Source organism: Chenopodium album, chromosome 1 (assembly GCF_948465745.1).
Source record: "Chenopodium album chromosome 1, dcCheAlbu1.1, whole genome shotgun sequence".
In the NCBI taxonomy this organism is placed as follows: Eukaryota; Viridiplantae; Streptophyta; class Magnoliopsida; order Caryophyllales; family Amaranthaceae; genus Chenopodium; species Chenopodium album.
The window spans coordinates 61705551-61722291 of record NC_137834.1 but is presented as its reverse complement, the minus strand read 5'-3'; the positions used below and the strand labels follow the sequence as shown (position 1 = coordinate 61722291).

General features: G+C 36.8%; 1 protein-coding gene and 1 pseudogene across 1 annotated transcript; one reads left to right on the top strand and one right to left on the bottom strand.

The window, feature by feature from the left end:
* The first annotated feature begins 335 nt into the window (after positions 1-335).
* LOC145556816 (protein TPLATE-like) lies at positions 336-16009 on the top strand. The gene is made up of 7 exons (XM_081618467.1): positions 336-1554; positions 2111-2707; positions 9464-9825; positions 11283-11586; positions 11660-11782; positions 12373-12825; positions 15195-16009. The coding sequence occupies exons 1-7, from the start codon at positions 421-423 to the stop codon at positions 15741-15743; spliced, it is 3522 nt and encodes a 1173-aa protein (XP_081474593.1). The 5' UTR covers positions 336-420; the 3' UTR covers positions 15744-16009.
* Positions 4189-5889, bottom strand: LOC145563620 (uncharacterized; annotated as a pseudogene).
* Positions 16010-16741: the final 732 nt, after the last annotated feature.

Here is a 16741-nt window from a genome sequence, read left to right as displayed (position 1 = left end):
CCCAAAAAAAAAACATGTATTATGTGTTATTATTAAGATCAATATGTATTTAGAAATTGTTAGAAATTTTTTCAGAAAAAAGAAATTGTTAGACATTATTATTAATAAATATTAAAAAATTTGTATTGTGAATTTTTAATTATTATAATTTTTAAATATGTACTTTAATTATTATGCACTTTAATTATTAAATATTATTAATTATTGATTTATTGATATTATTAATGGATATTAACCCAGAGCACACAGCAGAGCAGAGCAGAGCAAAGCAAAGCAGCTCTAAAGAACAAGACCTAAATCAATCATTCACTCTCTTTCATTTCCCCCCTGTCCTTTGCAAGCTTACTGGCACTGCTTCTACATTTCAATGACTCCTCCATAACAAGTTCCTCACTCATCCTCATACCATCATCAATAACAATGGACATCCTATTCGCGCAGATCCAAGCCGATCTCCGGTCCAACGACGCCCTCCGTCAATCAGGGGCCCTCCTCCAAGCCCTCCAACAATCCGCCGCCGGCCGCGACACTTCCATCATCGCCAAAACCTCCGTCGAAGAAATCGTCTCTTCCCCCGCTTCCGCCGTCTGTAAAAAACTCGCATTCGATCTCATCCGCTCAACTCCTCGCCTTACTCCCGACCTCTGGGACTCCGTCATTTCCGGCATCAAATCCGACCTCGACTTCCCTGACCCAGACGTCTCCGCTGCTGCTGTCTCCTTCCTCTCCGCCATCCCTTCGCATCTTCTCGCTTCCCTTATCACTCTCTCGCACCAGCACATCACTGCTTGCTTCGATTCTCCCAGCAGCAATCTCCGGTTCTCGATCACCGAGACTCTTGGGTGTATCCTAGCTAGAGACGATCTTGTTGTTCTTTGCGAGAATAATGTCAATTTGCTTGATCGTGTTTCCAGTTGGTGGAGGAGAATTGGGGTTAATATGTTGGATTCTTCTGATGCTGTTGCTAAGGTCGCGTTTGAATCTGTTGGGAGATTGTTTAAGGAGTTTGAATCTAAGAAGATGAGTCGTTTGGCGGGGGATAAGCTCGTCGATAGCGAGAATTCGGTTGCGATTCGGTCTAATTGGGTGTCTTCAATGGTTGATTTTGTGTGGAAAAGGCGGAATTCGCTTATGTCTAGGGCTTTAGTTCTTCCTGTTGAGAGCTTTCGTGCTACGGTGTTTCCGTTGGTTTACGGTGTTAAAGCTGTGGCTTCCGGGTCCGTTGAGGCAATTCGGAAGCTCTCGTCGAAGGGGGGTGGAGTGGCAGATGGGGCGGCGTTGCTGGTTACTGGGAATGCTGAGAAGTTTGTGGGTGTATCAGATGTGGTTATGCATTTGTCCCCATTTCTTGAGTCATTGGATCCTGCATTGATCTTTGAAGTGGCGATCAATATGCTGTATTTGGCTGATGTTCCTGGTGGCAAGCCTGAGTGGGCTTCGGGTTCTATTATCGCCATTCTCACGCTATGGGATCGACAGGAGTTTTCGTCTGCTCGGGAGAGTATCGTTCGAGCTGTTGTTACTAATCTTCATCTCCTTGATCTTACTATGCAGGTCCATATCTGTTTTTTTACTCTAAAATTGTTTATGTAGTCGAGTTGGTTTTGTTTATGTTCACTTATTGGATGTTTTTTTTTAATAGAATATGATTGAGCAAAATTATGTTTTCGGATGAAAAGTTGCTTTAGAGTAGTATTAATTTATTATCAGTAGATTGTTTGTGCATTCTCCCCAAGTCCCCATTCATCAGTTTAGTAAGAATTTGTTGGGAAAGCCGATTATGATGAACAGAATTATGTTTTTGGATGAAAAGGTTGCTATTCTTGTTTGTGGTTAACATTTGTATTAGAGAAGTATCAGTTATTATCAGTAGATTGTTTGTTCATTCTCCCCAAGTCTCCATCAATCACTTTAGTAAAAATCTGTTGGGAAAGGCGATTAATTAGAAGCTGTTACTTTCATACTGATTTAAGAAAGGCGACAGACTTTTCTGGATTTCTAGCGTTTTAATAATTACTTTGTATTGATTTATTTGATAAAAGAAAACCTGTATTGCCCTTTGATTATGCAACCACTGGAAGTGTCTGACTCTGCGGCTTCTCTGCAACAGGTCTCATTGTTTAAGAGGTTGCTTCTTATGGTGAGAAACTTGAGGGCAGAATCAGATCGCATGCACGCTTTAGCATGCATCTGTCGTACAGCTCTTTGTGTTGATCTCTTTGCCAAGGAAAGCGTTCGCAGAGGTCAGAAGCCTCTAGCTGGAACTGACATTGCTTCTTTATTTGAAGATGTGAGGATCAAAGAAGATCTTAATAGTGTCACTAGTAAAAGCTTGTTCAGAGAAGAATTGGTGGCTTCACTAGTAGAAAGCTGCTTCCAGTTGTCTCTGCCTCTTCCAGAACAAAAGAATTCAGGAATGGAGAGCCGAGTCATTGGTGCCCTTGCTTATGGTACTGGCTATGGGGCTTTAAATTGGACTGAGCCTGCTTTGGAAGTTGTAGAAGTGTGTAGACCCTGTGTTAAGTGGGACTGTGATGGTAGAACTTATGCAATTGATTGCTATCTCAAGTTACTTGTCAGACTTTGCCATATATATGATACAAGAGGTGGTGTAAAACGAGTGAAAGATGGTGCTTCACAAGATCAGATTCTGAATGAGACTAGGCTGCAAAACCTTCAGCGTGAGCTTGTCAATGACCTGCGTGAGGTTGGTGCACTTGTCTCAAAACTTTTTTTGGCTGTCAAAGATGGTACTATCATAGGCTTTGCATTTGGCTTGGTCAATACATACTATTGCTTTCATGCCTTGAATTTTTGGTTTAATGTTTTGTTTCTTCTTAACTTGTGAAGGGGTATCACTGGAACGCATACCTCAATCTCTGTATGTCGTAGATATTTAGAAATAATCTTTCTTTCTTGTTTTGGTGGGTAGGTGGGTTGGTTTGAGCAAACATGGAATCAAGAAAATGAGTCTAGTGTCTTTTATGCTGCCCCAAAAAGCCATTGATAATTGAAGTTATTAGTGGCAACAACAATATGATTATGCTTCGGTTTTTATCTGTATTCATATCCTTCCTTCCTTCCTTCCTTCCTTCCTTCCTTCCTTCATGTGGCCCTAGCTAATTGTTATCTAAACAAAGGAAAATGAACCCCTTTCTCCCTTTCCACTTCCATACCCTTCCCTCCTTTTCCCTTCAAATATTTCTAACTAGACACTACTAGTTTTGACTTACGCATAAATGTCTTGAGGAGTTTTGTTTATACTTTCCATGGTAAGTTATATGTTATGAATATTTGATGAAGACTGCCAATATATCTTTTTTAACTTGATTAAATTTGGTGAATTATAATATTCTTTAGAATTCTTATTAGTTATTGCACCCTATCCTAAATGATAGTTACACTTAGCTACATAGGCTAAGGAGGATAGGATAGAGAATTTAAAAACTATAGTATGTGTTGTATGTCGGGTATTTATAAAAGAGAGTAAGAAGGAATTGTTTTAAAGCGGGGCATTGTAAGAAAAAAGTTTGTCAAAATAGGAAAAAAGCACAAATGTAACCAACAAAAAGGAAATGTAACCTACAAAAGGGAACAAAGGTTGTATCCTTCTTCCTCTATTCCTTTTTAATTGACACATTTTTTTATCACATTTGCCAACGCACAAGTTCAACAAATACTATATCTAATTATCAACAAGTAAAATTTATTAAAAGTTGATATTATGAAATTACACATTGTGACTATTCTAACTAAAGCTGTCAATCCGGGTAAACTGGGTCAGGTAAGAGTGAGTCGGGTCGACTCGGGTTGGGTCAATTCGCGTTAATGACGTAACATATGCGGGTCGGCTTGGTTTTAAAAAGCGAGAGGCGCACCGAGGCGCAAAGGGTCCCCAGAGCCTAGGCGCAAAGCGGAGGCGCGCGCCTCTTGGATACGAGGCGCACCTTAAGTGCCCAAAACCTTATAATTTACTTCTAGACCAAGATATAAGCCTTAAATAATCAAAATAACATATTATAAATGCATAAATTAACAAAGGAACTACAAGATACCCTTAAAAGGCGCTAATGGCATGAAACTCTCTAACTAAAAAGCAAATCACACATTCAACATAAAAAGTAAATCAAGTAGAAACAAAAGCAAACATAGTAGGTCTTCAAGCTTGTTATATGGCATACTAAGACACTAGTAATCCATCTCCTCATCCGATGAATCATCATACACATCCTCCTCTTCTTGATAAGCCTCATCTCCACTTACATCCTCTTCCATCTCATCATCATAATTCTCATTATCATCATCATCTATCACAATTGTATGACGTGGTTTAGAAGTGGAGCCACTAGCAATTCCCTTTCGCTCCTCTAGTAGCATAGAAAGGTTCATTAGCTCCGGAGGCTTTACTAACTGTACTCCAAGTCAAGTCCTCCCCTTCAAATACAAAATCATTCTCCTCCTCCTCCTCTTCTTCCATTCTTCCAAGTAGCCACTCATTGCTTTCATCAATTTCATTTAAGACAATGGGATCAATGGTGTCTTTCCTCTTGTATCGCCGTTGCAATGCTCGATTATACTTGACATAAACCATGTCATTTAATCGACTTTGTGCTAATCGATTCCTCTTTTTAGAATGAAGCTGTAAAAATAGAATAATATAAGCTATTTAATGTAATAAAATAAAATCATATTACATAAATCAATAAAAGTGAAGGTACAAACCTGTTAAAACACCCCAATTTCTTTCACAACCTGTAGCACTACAAAAAAGGCTAAGAATTTTGATGGCAAACATTTGGAGATTAGGAGTTGTTGCACCATAAGCTGACCACCAATCTGCCGGAGATTTGGTCTTCCTTCCCCTAATTGCCATTGTATGACCAAAGAGACCGGTAGCATTCTTAAATTCATCCAACTCTGCAAGTATTTTATCTTGAGTTTCCACAAACGGAACTAGCCTTTCAATACAATCATACAAACCTTTCAAAACTTCCTCACAATTTACATTTACGGAATGATCATAATGAAGTTCCGGATTTAGATAAAAACCCGCCGCATGCAAAGGATGATGAAGTTGACTATCCCACCTTTTATCAATGATTTCAAATACCTTAATGTAGTTCTCTTCTCTTAATTCAAGTCTTCGCTATAGTCTCTTTAGCTCTATCCATGGCTTCATAAATGTATCCCATCGGAGGCTTTTTCTCACCATCAACAAGTCTAAGCACCTTAACAAGGGGACTTGTTAGCTTAAGAGCATACACCACATTCTTCCAAAAGCTTGCTTGCAAAATATAAGTTGCAATTCTCTTTCCTCCTGCCTCCTTCTGCCACTTGGAAGCACTCCATTCTTGAGAGGTTATCATCTTTCTCAAGTTGCCCTTTTGCTTATGAAATTGAGCTAGTGTAATGAAAGATGTTGCAAACCTAGTAATTGATGGCCTATGTAAATTTCTTTGTTGTGTGAACTTCCTCATCAAGTTCACCAGAGAGGTATGATTATAAATATAGCCATTGATGAACATGCACTTCTTTAGTGCATTCAAAACTCTTGGTAGTTTGCCAATGTCTTCTAACATCAAATCAATACAATGAGCAGCACAAGGAGTCCAATAAAGATGAGGTCTCTTAGATTCAAGTTTTTTTCCTCTTCACAAAAAGGAAAAAAAAAGTATTAAATAAAAACTTACAAAGCAAAACAATTAGTAAAATTTAATTGAACATGTCATAAGAGTGACAAGACTATTTACTAATTCATACCGGCTTTGACATAATTGGATGCATTGTCCGTCACCACTTGAACAACATTTTCCTCTCCAATTTCATCCACCATCTTATCTAGAAGTTTATACAATAACTCCGCATCTTTCACAACATCCGAAACATCCAATGATCTTATGAACACGGAACCCTTAGGAGAATTGACAAGGAAGTTTATAATATCCTTTTGGACAACCGAATCACGCCATCCATCGGATAAAATTGATCAACCTTTACTTGCCCACTCTTTCTTGTTCTCCTCTACTTGCATCTCAACATCTTTCACTTCTTTGTTCAAGATAAGAACTCTAAGCTCATACATACTTGGTGGTTTTAATCCGGGACCATATTGACCAATAGCTTCAATCATTGCTCCAAAGCTAGCATAGGTAGCCGCATTGAATGGAATTCCCGCATCATAAAACCACTTACCAATTGTCCTACAAGTTTTCTCCCTTAACTCCTTATCACAAGCACCAAAATTCCTTTCCTTTCCTTCTTAGCTTGCATTACTTCTTTAGAAGTTGAAGTGATAAACATATCCAAAGGACCTTTGTGCCTAGGCTTCTTAACAACTTTTTCGCGTTTTGTGACAACATCTTCCTCTTCTTCATCAACATCATCCGTTTCAAGTTGGGACATGCTTGGCATCATTTGGCTATCCACTTTTGCTTGAGCTTTGTTTATCATAAAAGTCTTAACTTCCTCCCTCACATGTTCTAGACATTTAGGACATTTAGTGACATTTCTAAAGCCACCAACTAAGTGTTGTTTTAAACGATGTGCCCCTCCCTTAGTCACTTTACCACAAAAACTACAATGCCAATTAACTCTATTATTAGGTTCCGGTTTTCCATATTTTCTAGCCGGGTCGGGATCGGATGATCCGGTGGAAGGAAGAGACTCTTCATCCATGTTCCTATAACAGAAAACAGTAACATTTTTCGTATAAAAAAAAAAACAGTAACAAAATATATATATACACAGAGAAACAAAAAAAATTGGAACCAAAAAACTAAAATAAATAAACTGGAAAGCCAAAAAAAAAAAAAAAAGAATATAAAATCAGAACACAGAAGATAAAAAAACAAATTTTAAAAACACGGTAAAAAGATAAAAAAAAAAAAAAGAGAACGAAGAAGGTATACAATTCCTAAAAAAAAAAAAAAAGAAGCAGTACAAAAAACGAAAAAAATAAAAAAAACAGTAAGCTAACCTGGTTTTGGCGAGATCCACCACAACTTGGGTCGTTTCCGGCGAGAATCGGCAGGTTTCCGGCGATAATCAGCAAGTTCCTGCGAGATTTGGCAGGTTTCCGGCGAGAATTGGTTGAGACCCAACGAGAATTGGCTGGTTTCTGGAAGCTAGGGTTTTAATTTTCAAATAGATATGTTTTCTCTCTCTTCTATTTCTTTAATTAAAGCCTGGTTTTTTTTTTTTATTTTTTTATTTTTTTAATAAATTGTAGTTGCACGTGTCCTAAACGCGCTTACATCTAAAAGGCGTCGCCTCACAGCACCTCACGCCTAAGGCAAAAGCGCTGAGGCGCGCGCCTCCTTGACTTTGCCACGCTTTTACAAAGTGAGGCGCTTTGCAGACCGCCTCGCTTTGCCACGCGCCTCAAGTGCGCCTAGGCGCGCTTTTTAAAACTAAGGGGTCGGGTTCGGGTTGGGTCATGCTTGAGTCGGGTCACGTCGTGTCATACATCTTATTGGGTTTGGGTCGGGTTTAGGTCGGGTTAATAATAGGTTGGGTTACATTTGGGTCGGGTAAACAATAGGTCGGGTTTAATTTGGGTTTTCACGGGTTAGGGTAATTCTCGGGTTCGGCTCAAGTCAATAATTTGCGAGTTAAAATCAGGTCGGGTCATTATCGGGTTTGAGTCGGGTTCAGTTCAAGTCAATAAATTGGGTGTTATAATCGGGTCAGGTCATTTTCAAGTTGGGTCATTCTCGGGTTCAAGTCGGATTCGATTCAAGTCTATATTTTGCGGGTTATAATCTGGTTGGGTCATTTTCAAGTCGGGTCATTCTCGGGCTCAAGTCGGGTTATGTTCAAGTTAATAATTTGCGGGTTACAATCAGGTCATTTCTTCCGAGTCGGGTCATATTCGGGTTCAACTTACTATAAATAGATAATTATCTTTTTATTAAGCTGATTATTTCCTTTGACTATAATATATATGGCAACATACTAGGGAACTATAGTCCATAATTTAGGAAGATAATTATCTCCTTTGACCATACAACAAATATGTACTATATTTAACTTTTAAATTTGGGGATGATGCTCCTTTCTTTTGCTGCCGTGAACCAACTTGATCTCCTTAGACAAAATGCTTTGATCAACAATAATAAGGAAGTCTAAATTGAATTTATGGTGATTTGAAATCGGGTCAGGAACAATTTGGGTTGAATGGGTTGAATTTTAGTCGGGGCAATAACAAGTCGTGTTAATTTCGAGTCGGCTTAGTAACAAATCGAGTTGTATTTTTGGGTCGGGTTAGTAGTACGCGAGGTAAAATTTGGGTCGGGTTGAATTTGGGTCGGGTGAATAATAAGTTGGGTTGATTTCGGGTCGGATTTGTAACAGGTCGGGTTGAATTCGGGTCGGGTTAGGAATGAGTCGGGTTGAATCTCAGGCTAGTAACAAGTCGGGTTAAATTCAGGTTTTGACGGGTTAAAATGGGTTTGAGTCAATTTCGGTTCAGGTCAATAATTTACGGGTTATATTCGGGTCGGGTCATCTCTAGGTCGGTTCATGTTCGGGTTCAGGTCTCACATACTCGGGTCAACTCAGGTCTAGGGTTGGTTTCTGGTCGGGTCAAGTCAGGTTTGGGTCAACATTTTTTCGGGTTTAGATGGTCGGTTAATAATCGGGTTCGAGTCGGTATTTCGGGTTGGGTCGGGTCAGCTTTTGACAACTCTAATTCTAACAATCTAACAAGAACTCACATGATTATGTTTTATCATAACTATAAATCATAAAAACTAGTCAAACTAGAGTTTGCGAATAGTGTCACAAGTCAAAATTTGTCAACTAAAAAAGAATGGTGGAAGTATTAGGTTTAGAGTTTAAGATTATATGAACGTATAATCCTAAAAACGCCATAGCCTTGTGGTTGTTTTCTAGGTCTTGGGGACATTCAGAAATCCTGTATAATATAATATATAGCATTATTTAGCTCTATTCAATTTATCGTGTATAACTATTAATCCGTTGATTCAAATTTATATAATCACATTTCATTATCTTGGAATTAGATTTTATGATTTTAATCCCCTTCTCTGAGGAGTTGAGTTAAGTCTAAAGCACGCGTTTGCATACAAATCAAAATGGGAGCTGTTTTTGTTCAAGGAGTTCATATTCAGGTCCGACTCACTAGATGGATAAAGATCATATGATGTCCTTTGATGCCATTTTCTCAAAATTGTATAGGATTGTTGCAGCCCATTTATGTAATTTTTTTATTGTCATACGCAGCTGTATTTGAGACGTGTACACATTTATTAGTTTTCTAGTTATTCGTATCTATAATTTTGTTATAGATCCTACTGTGAGAAGTCTGAGAACCATAAAGGTTTGCTTTAAAGAGTATTTATTTTGTTGTATACCAAAGAGCTATTATGTGTAAAAAAATCGTAAAGTTAGTGGACTAGATGTGGTTTACAGAATTACCTCCCTTACTGTTTTCATTTTGTAGGTGAATACACCTAGAATATCTGCCCGTCTCATTTGGTCTCTAGCTGAGCACATTGATCTTGAAGGTTTAGATCCCCTTTTGGCTGATGACCCTGATGATCCGCTGAACATTATTGTGACTAATATCCATAAAGTTTTGCTCAATATGGATTCATCTGCAATGACGACAAACAGGCTGCAAGATGTCCAGGCAGTTCTTCTGAGTGCTCAGCGATTGGGGTCTCGAAATTCAAGGGCTGGTCAGTTGCTGAGTAAAGAGCTTGAAGAATTCCGAAATAATGGCTCGGCAGATTCTGTCAATAAGCATCAGTGTCGTTTGATATTGCAGAGGATTAAGTATGCCACCTTGCATCCAGATGACCGGTAAATTTATCTGTCTGTCCTTATAAATACGGAAATATTCTTTCTATTAAGGGCATAATCCTCCCTCCTGGTCGTTTCTGTCAAATTCATTGACCTATACTCACAACTCACCTGTGTTTCTCTTTCTTTCTCTTTTTTGAAGTTGAGTTTATAATCTGAACTTTTTGCTGAGTATACTAATTGAAATATATGCTGTTAGTTTGTTCATAATTGAGAGGTCTTAAATATTTGTTGCGAGTTGCTAATAAAGTATAGAGCTTTGTTATTTGTAATTTCAACCTTCTCAATACGTCAAACGCGCTGACCTTGGATCATTGACCTAAATATGGGATTATGTCAACGACTTTTTTCCCTTAATTGGCTAACTCACATTCCAAATTCTCTATCTTAGTGTTTGTGTTTTAACCTGTAATTGAAATTACGTATCTAAGCATATCCAAACTTACTAGAGCTTATTGTAGCTGTGAACTGAACTTGAGTAGCCTCTAATGGCCCTCTATTGAAGTTAGGAGCACATTTGAACTTTGTTTCCTAAGATTTATTTAAAGGTGATAAGAACGTAGTCTTACTATACTCGAGTAATTTTATAAGGTGTGTCTTGAATTATTTTTCATTCATGCCTCCGTACACCATATTTATTAAAACTACATCATAGAGAAAGAAATATACTATATAATAGCCTTAATAGTCTCATCCTTAAACAATTATGTAGATGACAGTTTAGATGAATAAAAATTTGTCTCTATGTGGTGTTTCAGGTCTTGCACTTATCTGTGGAAGTGTAGGGATTCCTAGTTTTACACTTCCATGAAATAATTTGTTCATAGAGTTATATGTTTTATGTATTTCTCCTAGTCAATGATAAAAACTGGATAAGGTATTAATGAAGAGAAGATATGATTTTAACTTGCTCCAACTTGCAGTTACTGCTGAATAGGAGTCTTCAAAAGTAAGATGTTTGCCACTGATTAGAAAAATTAGAATATAATGACACGTACAGGATATGTATGGATTATCTACTACCATGAACTTGAAGTACAATTAACTAGATGTATCTACATTTGTCTTTCTACTCTTTGCATGTAGTGTAAATGAATCAGAAAATACAAAGGGCACATTCTCACCTATAACGAAGACATCATTCAACCAAAACGTTTTTTCTCTTCCCAATACATATCACTCGTCTCTATGCCAGGAAAATGCTCTCTCATCTCCGACAGTAATATCTGTTTGCCATTGTTTCAGTACTTGCAGCGTATCTTGCATGCTAAGTGGTATATCTTTATTTGCAATTTCCTGCACCTGGTTACTGTAGATTTTTATTTTATTTTATTTATTTATTTATTTTTTTTGGGGGGGGGGGGGGGGTGGTGGTATATATTGCAAACTGTTTGCTGTAGAATAAATATTGATAAGTTTAAGCTCAAACATATTACTTGGTGGTTTTCTTTTCTCAGATGGGCTGGGGTAAGTGAAGCCAAAGGAGACTATCCTTTTAGCCACCACAAGTTGACTGTTCAGTTCTATGAAGTAGCTGCAGCTCAGGACAGAAAGCTGGAAGGGTTGGTACATAAAGCAATTTTAGAGCTTTGGAGGCCTGATCCCAGTGAACTGACGCTCATGCTGTCAAGTAAAATAGATTCATCTCTACTTAAGATTCCACCAAGAGCATTTACGTTGACCGGCAGTAGTGATCCATGCTATGTTGAAGCTTATCATTTGGCAGATCCCAGTGATGGGAGGATCACTTTGCATCTGAAGGTTGATTTTTCCCCCATGAATATTCTGACTTCCTATGTGGCCTATCAAAAAGCTAAGCAATTGATTCTTTCAGGTTATAAATTTAACTGACATTGAACTTAACCGGGCTGATATTCGAGTTGGCCTGACGGGGGCATTATATTTTATGGATGGTTCACCACAAGCAGTGCGGCAGTTGCGTAACCTTGTTTCACAGGTTCTCTTGCCAAACCTTGTTCAATATGTGACTCCAAAATCATCTACTAATATCCATCTTATCTTGTGACTATAGGTTAGATGTGTCGGGAAGAGACTATGTTGTTTCAGTTCTGTTTGACCTAATTGTTTAATGCTGTAATGTCAAGTACTTTTTAAAAATTGCTGTTTTGTTTTCTTTTTAATTTCTAGGCAAATAACTATTCAAATTTTTTATAATAATTATTTTTTAATCTATAAAGTATCACAACACTTTTTGCAGTCCCTGTTTTCGATACTGAGCTATTATTCATTAATAATGAAGGTTATCTATTCTTGAAAGATTGGTTGGGGAATAGCAACTAATTATAGGCAGTGCAACAATTTTAAATACCAGATGGAGATGAATCGGTGGATTGAACAATGCTAGTCCTGGTCATTTTCTGGACAGTGTACTTAATTTTGTTGTTTTCAATTGTGTTGCTAAACGGGATTTTGCTGCTGGTTATCGTGAATTTGTCTGTTTGTTTGTGTTTTCATACATTTATCTTTTATCTTGTTGGCTTGTTTGTGTTTGCATCACTATTTACTTTTTACTATGTCATCATGTAGGATCCTGTACCTTGTAGCATTACTGTAGGAGCTTCTCATTTTGAGAGATGTGCCCTTTGGCTACAAGTACTGTATTATCCGTTCTATGGCACTGGTCCTCTACATTATGAAGGTGATTATGCTGAAGAAGATCCCCAAATTGTACGACAAAAAAAGAGTTCCAAGCCAGAGCTAGGAGAACCTGTGATCTTGAGGTGCCAGCCTTATAAAATTCCATTGACTGAGCTGCTTCTACCACACAAAATCTCTCCTGTGGAATACTTTCGGTTATGGCCAAGCTTACCAGCTATTGTGGAGTACACGGGCACATATACTTACGAGGGAAGTGGTTTTATGGCTACTGCTGCTAAGCAATATGACTCTTCACCATTTTTGAGCGGATTGAAGGCTCTGGAATCCAAGCCTTTCCATAAAGTTTGCTCCCACATTATCCGCACAGTTGCTGGATTCCAGGTACGAGAGACATTATGACCTGCTTACTAACTCAATATATCTCATTTATGGCTATTGTCCATTTGGCATCTGTTTCTTGTGGATTGGGCTTGTAGAGAACTAGATGTTTAAGCTTTACCTATCATTTTAGCTTAGGGATAATACATAGGCAGTAGGCTAACTTGAGGTTAAACAAAATCAATTTCCTAATCATGTTCATTATAAGCCTTTAAAGTTTGTGAACACGATACAATACCCCCCCTCCCTCCCCCAATACTATGGGTCTATCAACTTGTGACATTGGGTCAGCAATTTGTTTTTGCTATAACCCTGGGGTTTAACAAAGATAAGTGCTCACCTCAGTTTTAGGATACGAATTGCAAGCACCTCGTGCTGGATATTATGTTCTACTTGATTAGTGGCAATGATACCATAAATTTTTTTCTTCATATTTTTTGCTAATTTTATCAAATAGCTGTAATTTCCGTTTTATTAATTGCAACATATATTTTGGTGGTCAAACTTTTCTTTGACTGTTTGCTTTAACAATGGTAATAAAATTTTTTATTATCTTGTGAGATCTTGTTAGTTTTGTTCTCATGTGTGTTATAAAAGTAAAAACTTTTTATTATGTTTACTTACACAGAATTAGATATTTAAGTGGCCAGAGTGTGCTTTAGAGCTTGTGAATAGGCATATTGCAAGTAAATAAGATCAGGAGAAGTACTAAAATTTTTATATTATTTTCCCATATTTTTTTTGGTATTATTTCTTGGTGAAAATCTCTTGTAGACTCAAATGCAAATTCGAGCAGAAGGAAAGTATTCCCTATTTTCTCCCCTCCCTTCTCCTTCCCCTCCCCCTCCCCCTCCCTAGGAGTGTGTTTAGATTGAAGGAAATGGAGGAGGATAGGAAAGGAAGGGAAGGGAAGGGAAATGGAGGGATGGAGTATTATTTTTTGTTCGCTCCCCTTCTTTTCCTTCCCTTTTCATTACCCAAACAAACTGTAGAAGTTCTCTTTTGTTCTATTGAAAAATAAAGATGTTCTAAAATTATAATTGTATGTGGAACATATTGGATTTTAGTACAAATTACTAATTTTTATTTTATTTTATGCTTAAAAGATCTGTTTGCTAAATCTTCTGAAGCAGAAGGAAAATATTACAATAGTTGACAAATTGGTAACCATGAATTTTGTTAGCATTTTTTTATTACTGTAAATGCAAATCTGTAAACCCAAGGTTGTGAGAATAAGTATGACAGTATCTATTATAATATCAATCAATCAATCCATCAAAGCCTTAATTCCATAAGTGGGGTCGGCTACATGAACCAAAAGTGATTATTCCTTATAGTCATCCACACTTGGAACTTAGAGTTCACTAAATTCGAGTCCCTTCCAAACCCTCCCTCATTGTATTTAACCTCACCCTTGGAAGTAAGAGTTTGATAATATGCTCCTCTCAAGAAGTAATCTGTCCATAAACATTTCATTATTATATTTATATTTTTCTGTTGTAGCTATGTCTGCTGAAATACATGTCTTTTGGAGCAGTAAGTCGTACTTAATGCTATATTGGAACTTAATAGTTCTATTACATTTATTTATTTATTTAATTATGGGATTATAAGTATATGTTCAATCAATTACCAATCTTTTATATTGTATTTGTAATTTACAAGGCTGAGCATGCTCAAATATAAACTGCAGAGTAGTTCGATTTGGGTCTTTTTTGGTTTAATGTAAGTAATAGAAAAGAAGAGAAAGGAAGGGAGTGGGAAAAGAAAGTAAATAGATTTCCAATGTTTGGGTAATGAAAGGAAATGAAAGGGAATTGGATTTACCCCTTTTTACATTTCTTTTTATTATTGAATTCCTAGCTGCTTGAATACTCTTCAACCAATTTTAATGGGCTGTAAAATATAGAGTTGAAAGGACTTTCTAGAACCAGTAGTCCTTGGAAGTTCCTAAGTTGCCTGTTAGTTTTACAATTATTACTACTGAAATGTTCTTTACGTGAGGTTAGAGCTCTTAGACTTGAAGGGAATGGGAAAGCCTTGTAATATACTTCAAACTTGAGATTGCTTAGCCCTGTGAATCTTGACCACAAGATGAAACCTTGGTCTTTAAACTGCTTTACAGGACGTTAGGCCTGAACAATATGGCAGTTGCACCTGTTCAATTTTATTTTACCTCATACCCACCAGTTTGTTGCTCTTGACACTCTTAAATTTATTTATTTATTTATTAATCATAGTTTTGGGTTGATGGTATAGGGAGGTGTTCTGTCCTCATTTATTTCTTGAGCTTCCATATAGTTCCTCTTTTCATTTCACATTTTTTGATATTATCAGGGTCCTCCTTGCTTACCATCTTTCTATTGTAACAGCTATGCTTTGCTGCTAAAACATGGCATGGGGGCTTTTTGTGGATGATGATATTTGGTGCTAGTGAAGTGAGCAGAAATGTCGACTTGGGTGATGAAACAACTACCATGATGTGTAAATTTGTAGTACGAGCATCTGATGCCTCGATCACAAAGGAAATTGAATCAGACTTGCAAGGTTGGCTAGATGACCTTACAGAGGGAGGCTGTGAATACATGCCTGAAGATGAGGTTAAAACTGCTGCTGCTGAAAGCCTAAAAGTATCAATGGAGCGAATAGCACTTCTGAAGGCTGCCAAGCCACGCCCCAAAACCGAGCTTGAAAGTGAAGAGGACGAAGAAAGTAGTGGAGGGGAGTGGGAGGATGAGGAGAAGAAGAAAAAGAGAAAGGAAAAGAAAGAAAAGAAAAAAGCGGAGGAGGAAGAGAAAAGTAAAGGACCTTCGACTTTGTCAAAACTAACAGCAGAAGAGGTGGAGCATCTTGCTCTTCAAGCTGCAGTTCTTCAAGAGTGGCATGTATTGTGCAAGGATAGAGACACGAAAGTTTATTAATGTTTCCTGAAAATGTTTGAGTACTTTTCTAACTTGGTTAGTCGTATAAATTTAGTTTAGGTTGCAAAGTCTTGGCTGTTTTTTTATCCTCTCTAATTGTTCACATCGTTGCATGGTGGTGTTATATAAGATTTGCATAGTAGTGTTGTAACATAGGTTTTCAGTTTTTCATTTCCATAGTCTGTGTCGTGTATTTTCTGATTTCATTCTTGATTCATTACACATTTTGTATCGGCTGAAAGTGTTACTACGAGAACTATTTTCTATACATATGTCATTATCTATAGGTGCTGATTCAATTAATTGCTCCATATCTAGTTTAACTAACTCTACCTTAACTACTTGTGATTTGAATGTTACAGTACAGAATTTGTCAATTTAGATATCGTTAGATTTATCTTGATATATATATATATATATATATATATATATATATATATATATATATATATATATATATATATATATATATATATATATATATATATATATATATATATATATATATATATATATATATATAAGAAATTAATACTACCTCTAATATATATATATATATATATATATATATATATATATATATATATATATATTTATATTTATATTTAGTTGCAACTTTGGAACATTTTATATCTCACAAATAATACCCAAAATTACAACTAAAAAAAACAGACTTTGTATTTTTTAACCTTTTATTTTTGAGAAATGCTCACTTTTAACCTTTTATTTTTTGTCAATTCTACTACTACTACTACTACTACTACTACTACTACCAATGTATAAAAAGGCGCATTAAGGCGATATGGGTCTTGGAGCCTAGGCGCAGGCGTTAGGCGCACGCCTTGTCGAAGTGAGGCGCACTTTTACTTAAATAAGCCTTTTTTTTTTACTCATAAACATACATAACCCATTAAATAAATCAAGAAAGCACATAATAATTTAACAAAATATCTAAATATTTTTATTTTATATTAATTTTCCAAAAACACATGTAGGTG

Excerpts from the sequence above, each read along its gene's own strand:
- LOC145556816 (XM_081618467.1), top strand. The coding sequence starts at position 421 with ATGGACATCCTATTCGCGCAGATCCAAGCCGATCTCCGGTCCAACGAC. Across the intron at positions 2,708-9,463 it reads TTGTCAATGACCTGCGTGAG|GTGAATACACCTAGAATATC; the intron begins GTTGGTGCACTT and ends TTCATTTTGTAG. Across the intron at positions 12,826-15,194 it reads GCACAGTTGCTGGATTCCAG|CTATGCTTTGCTGCTAAAAC; the intron begins GTACGAGAGACA and ends CTATTGTAACAG.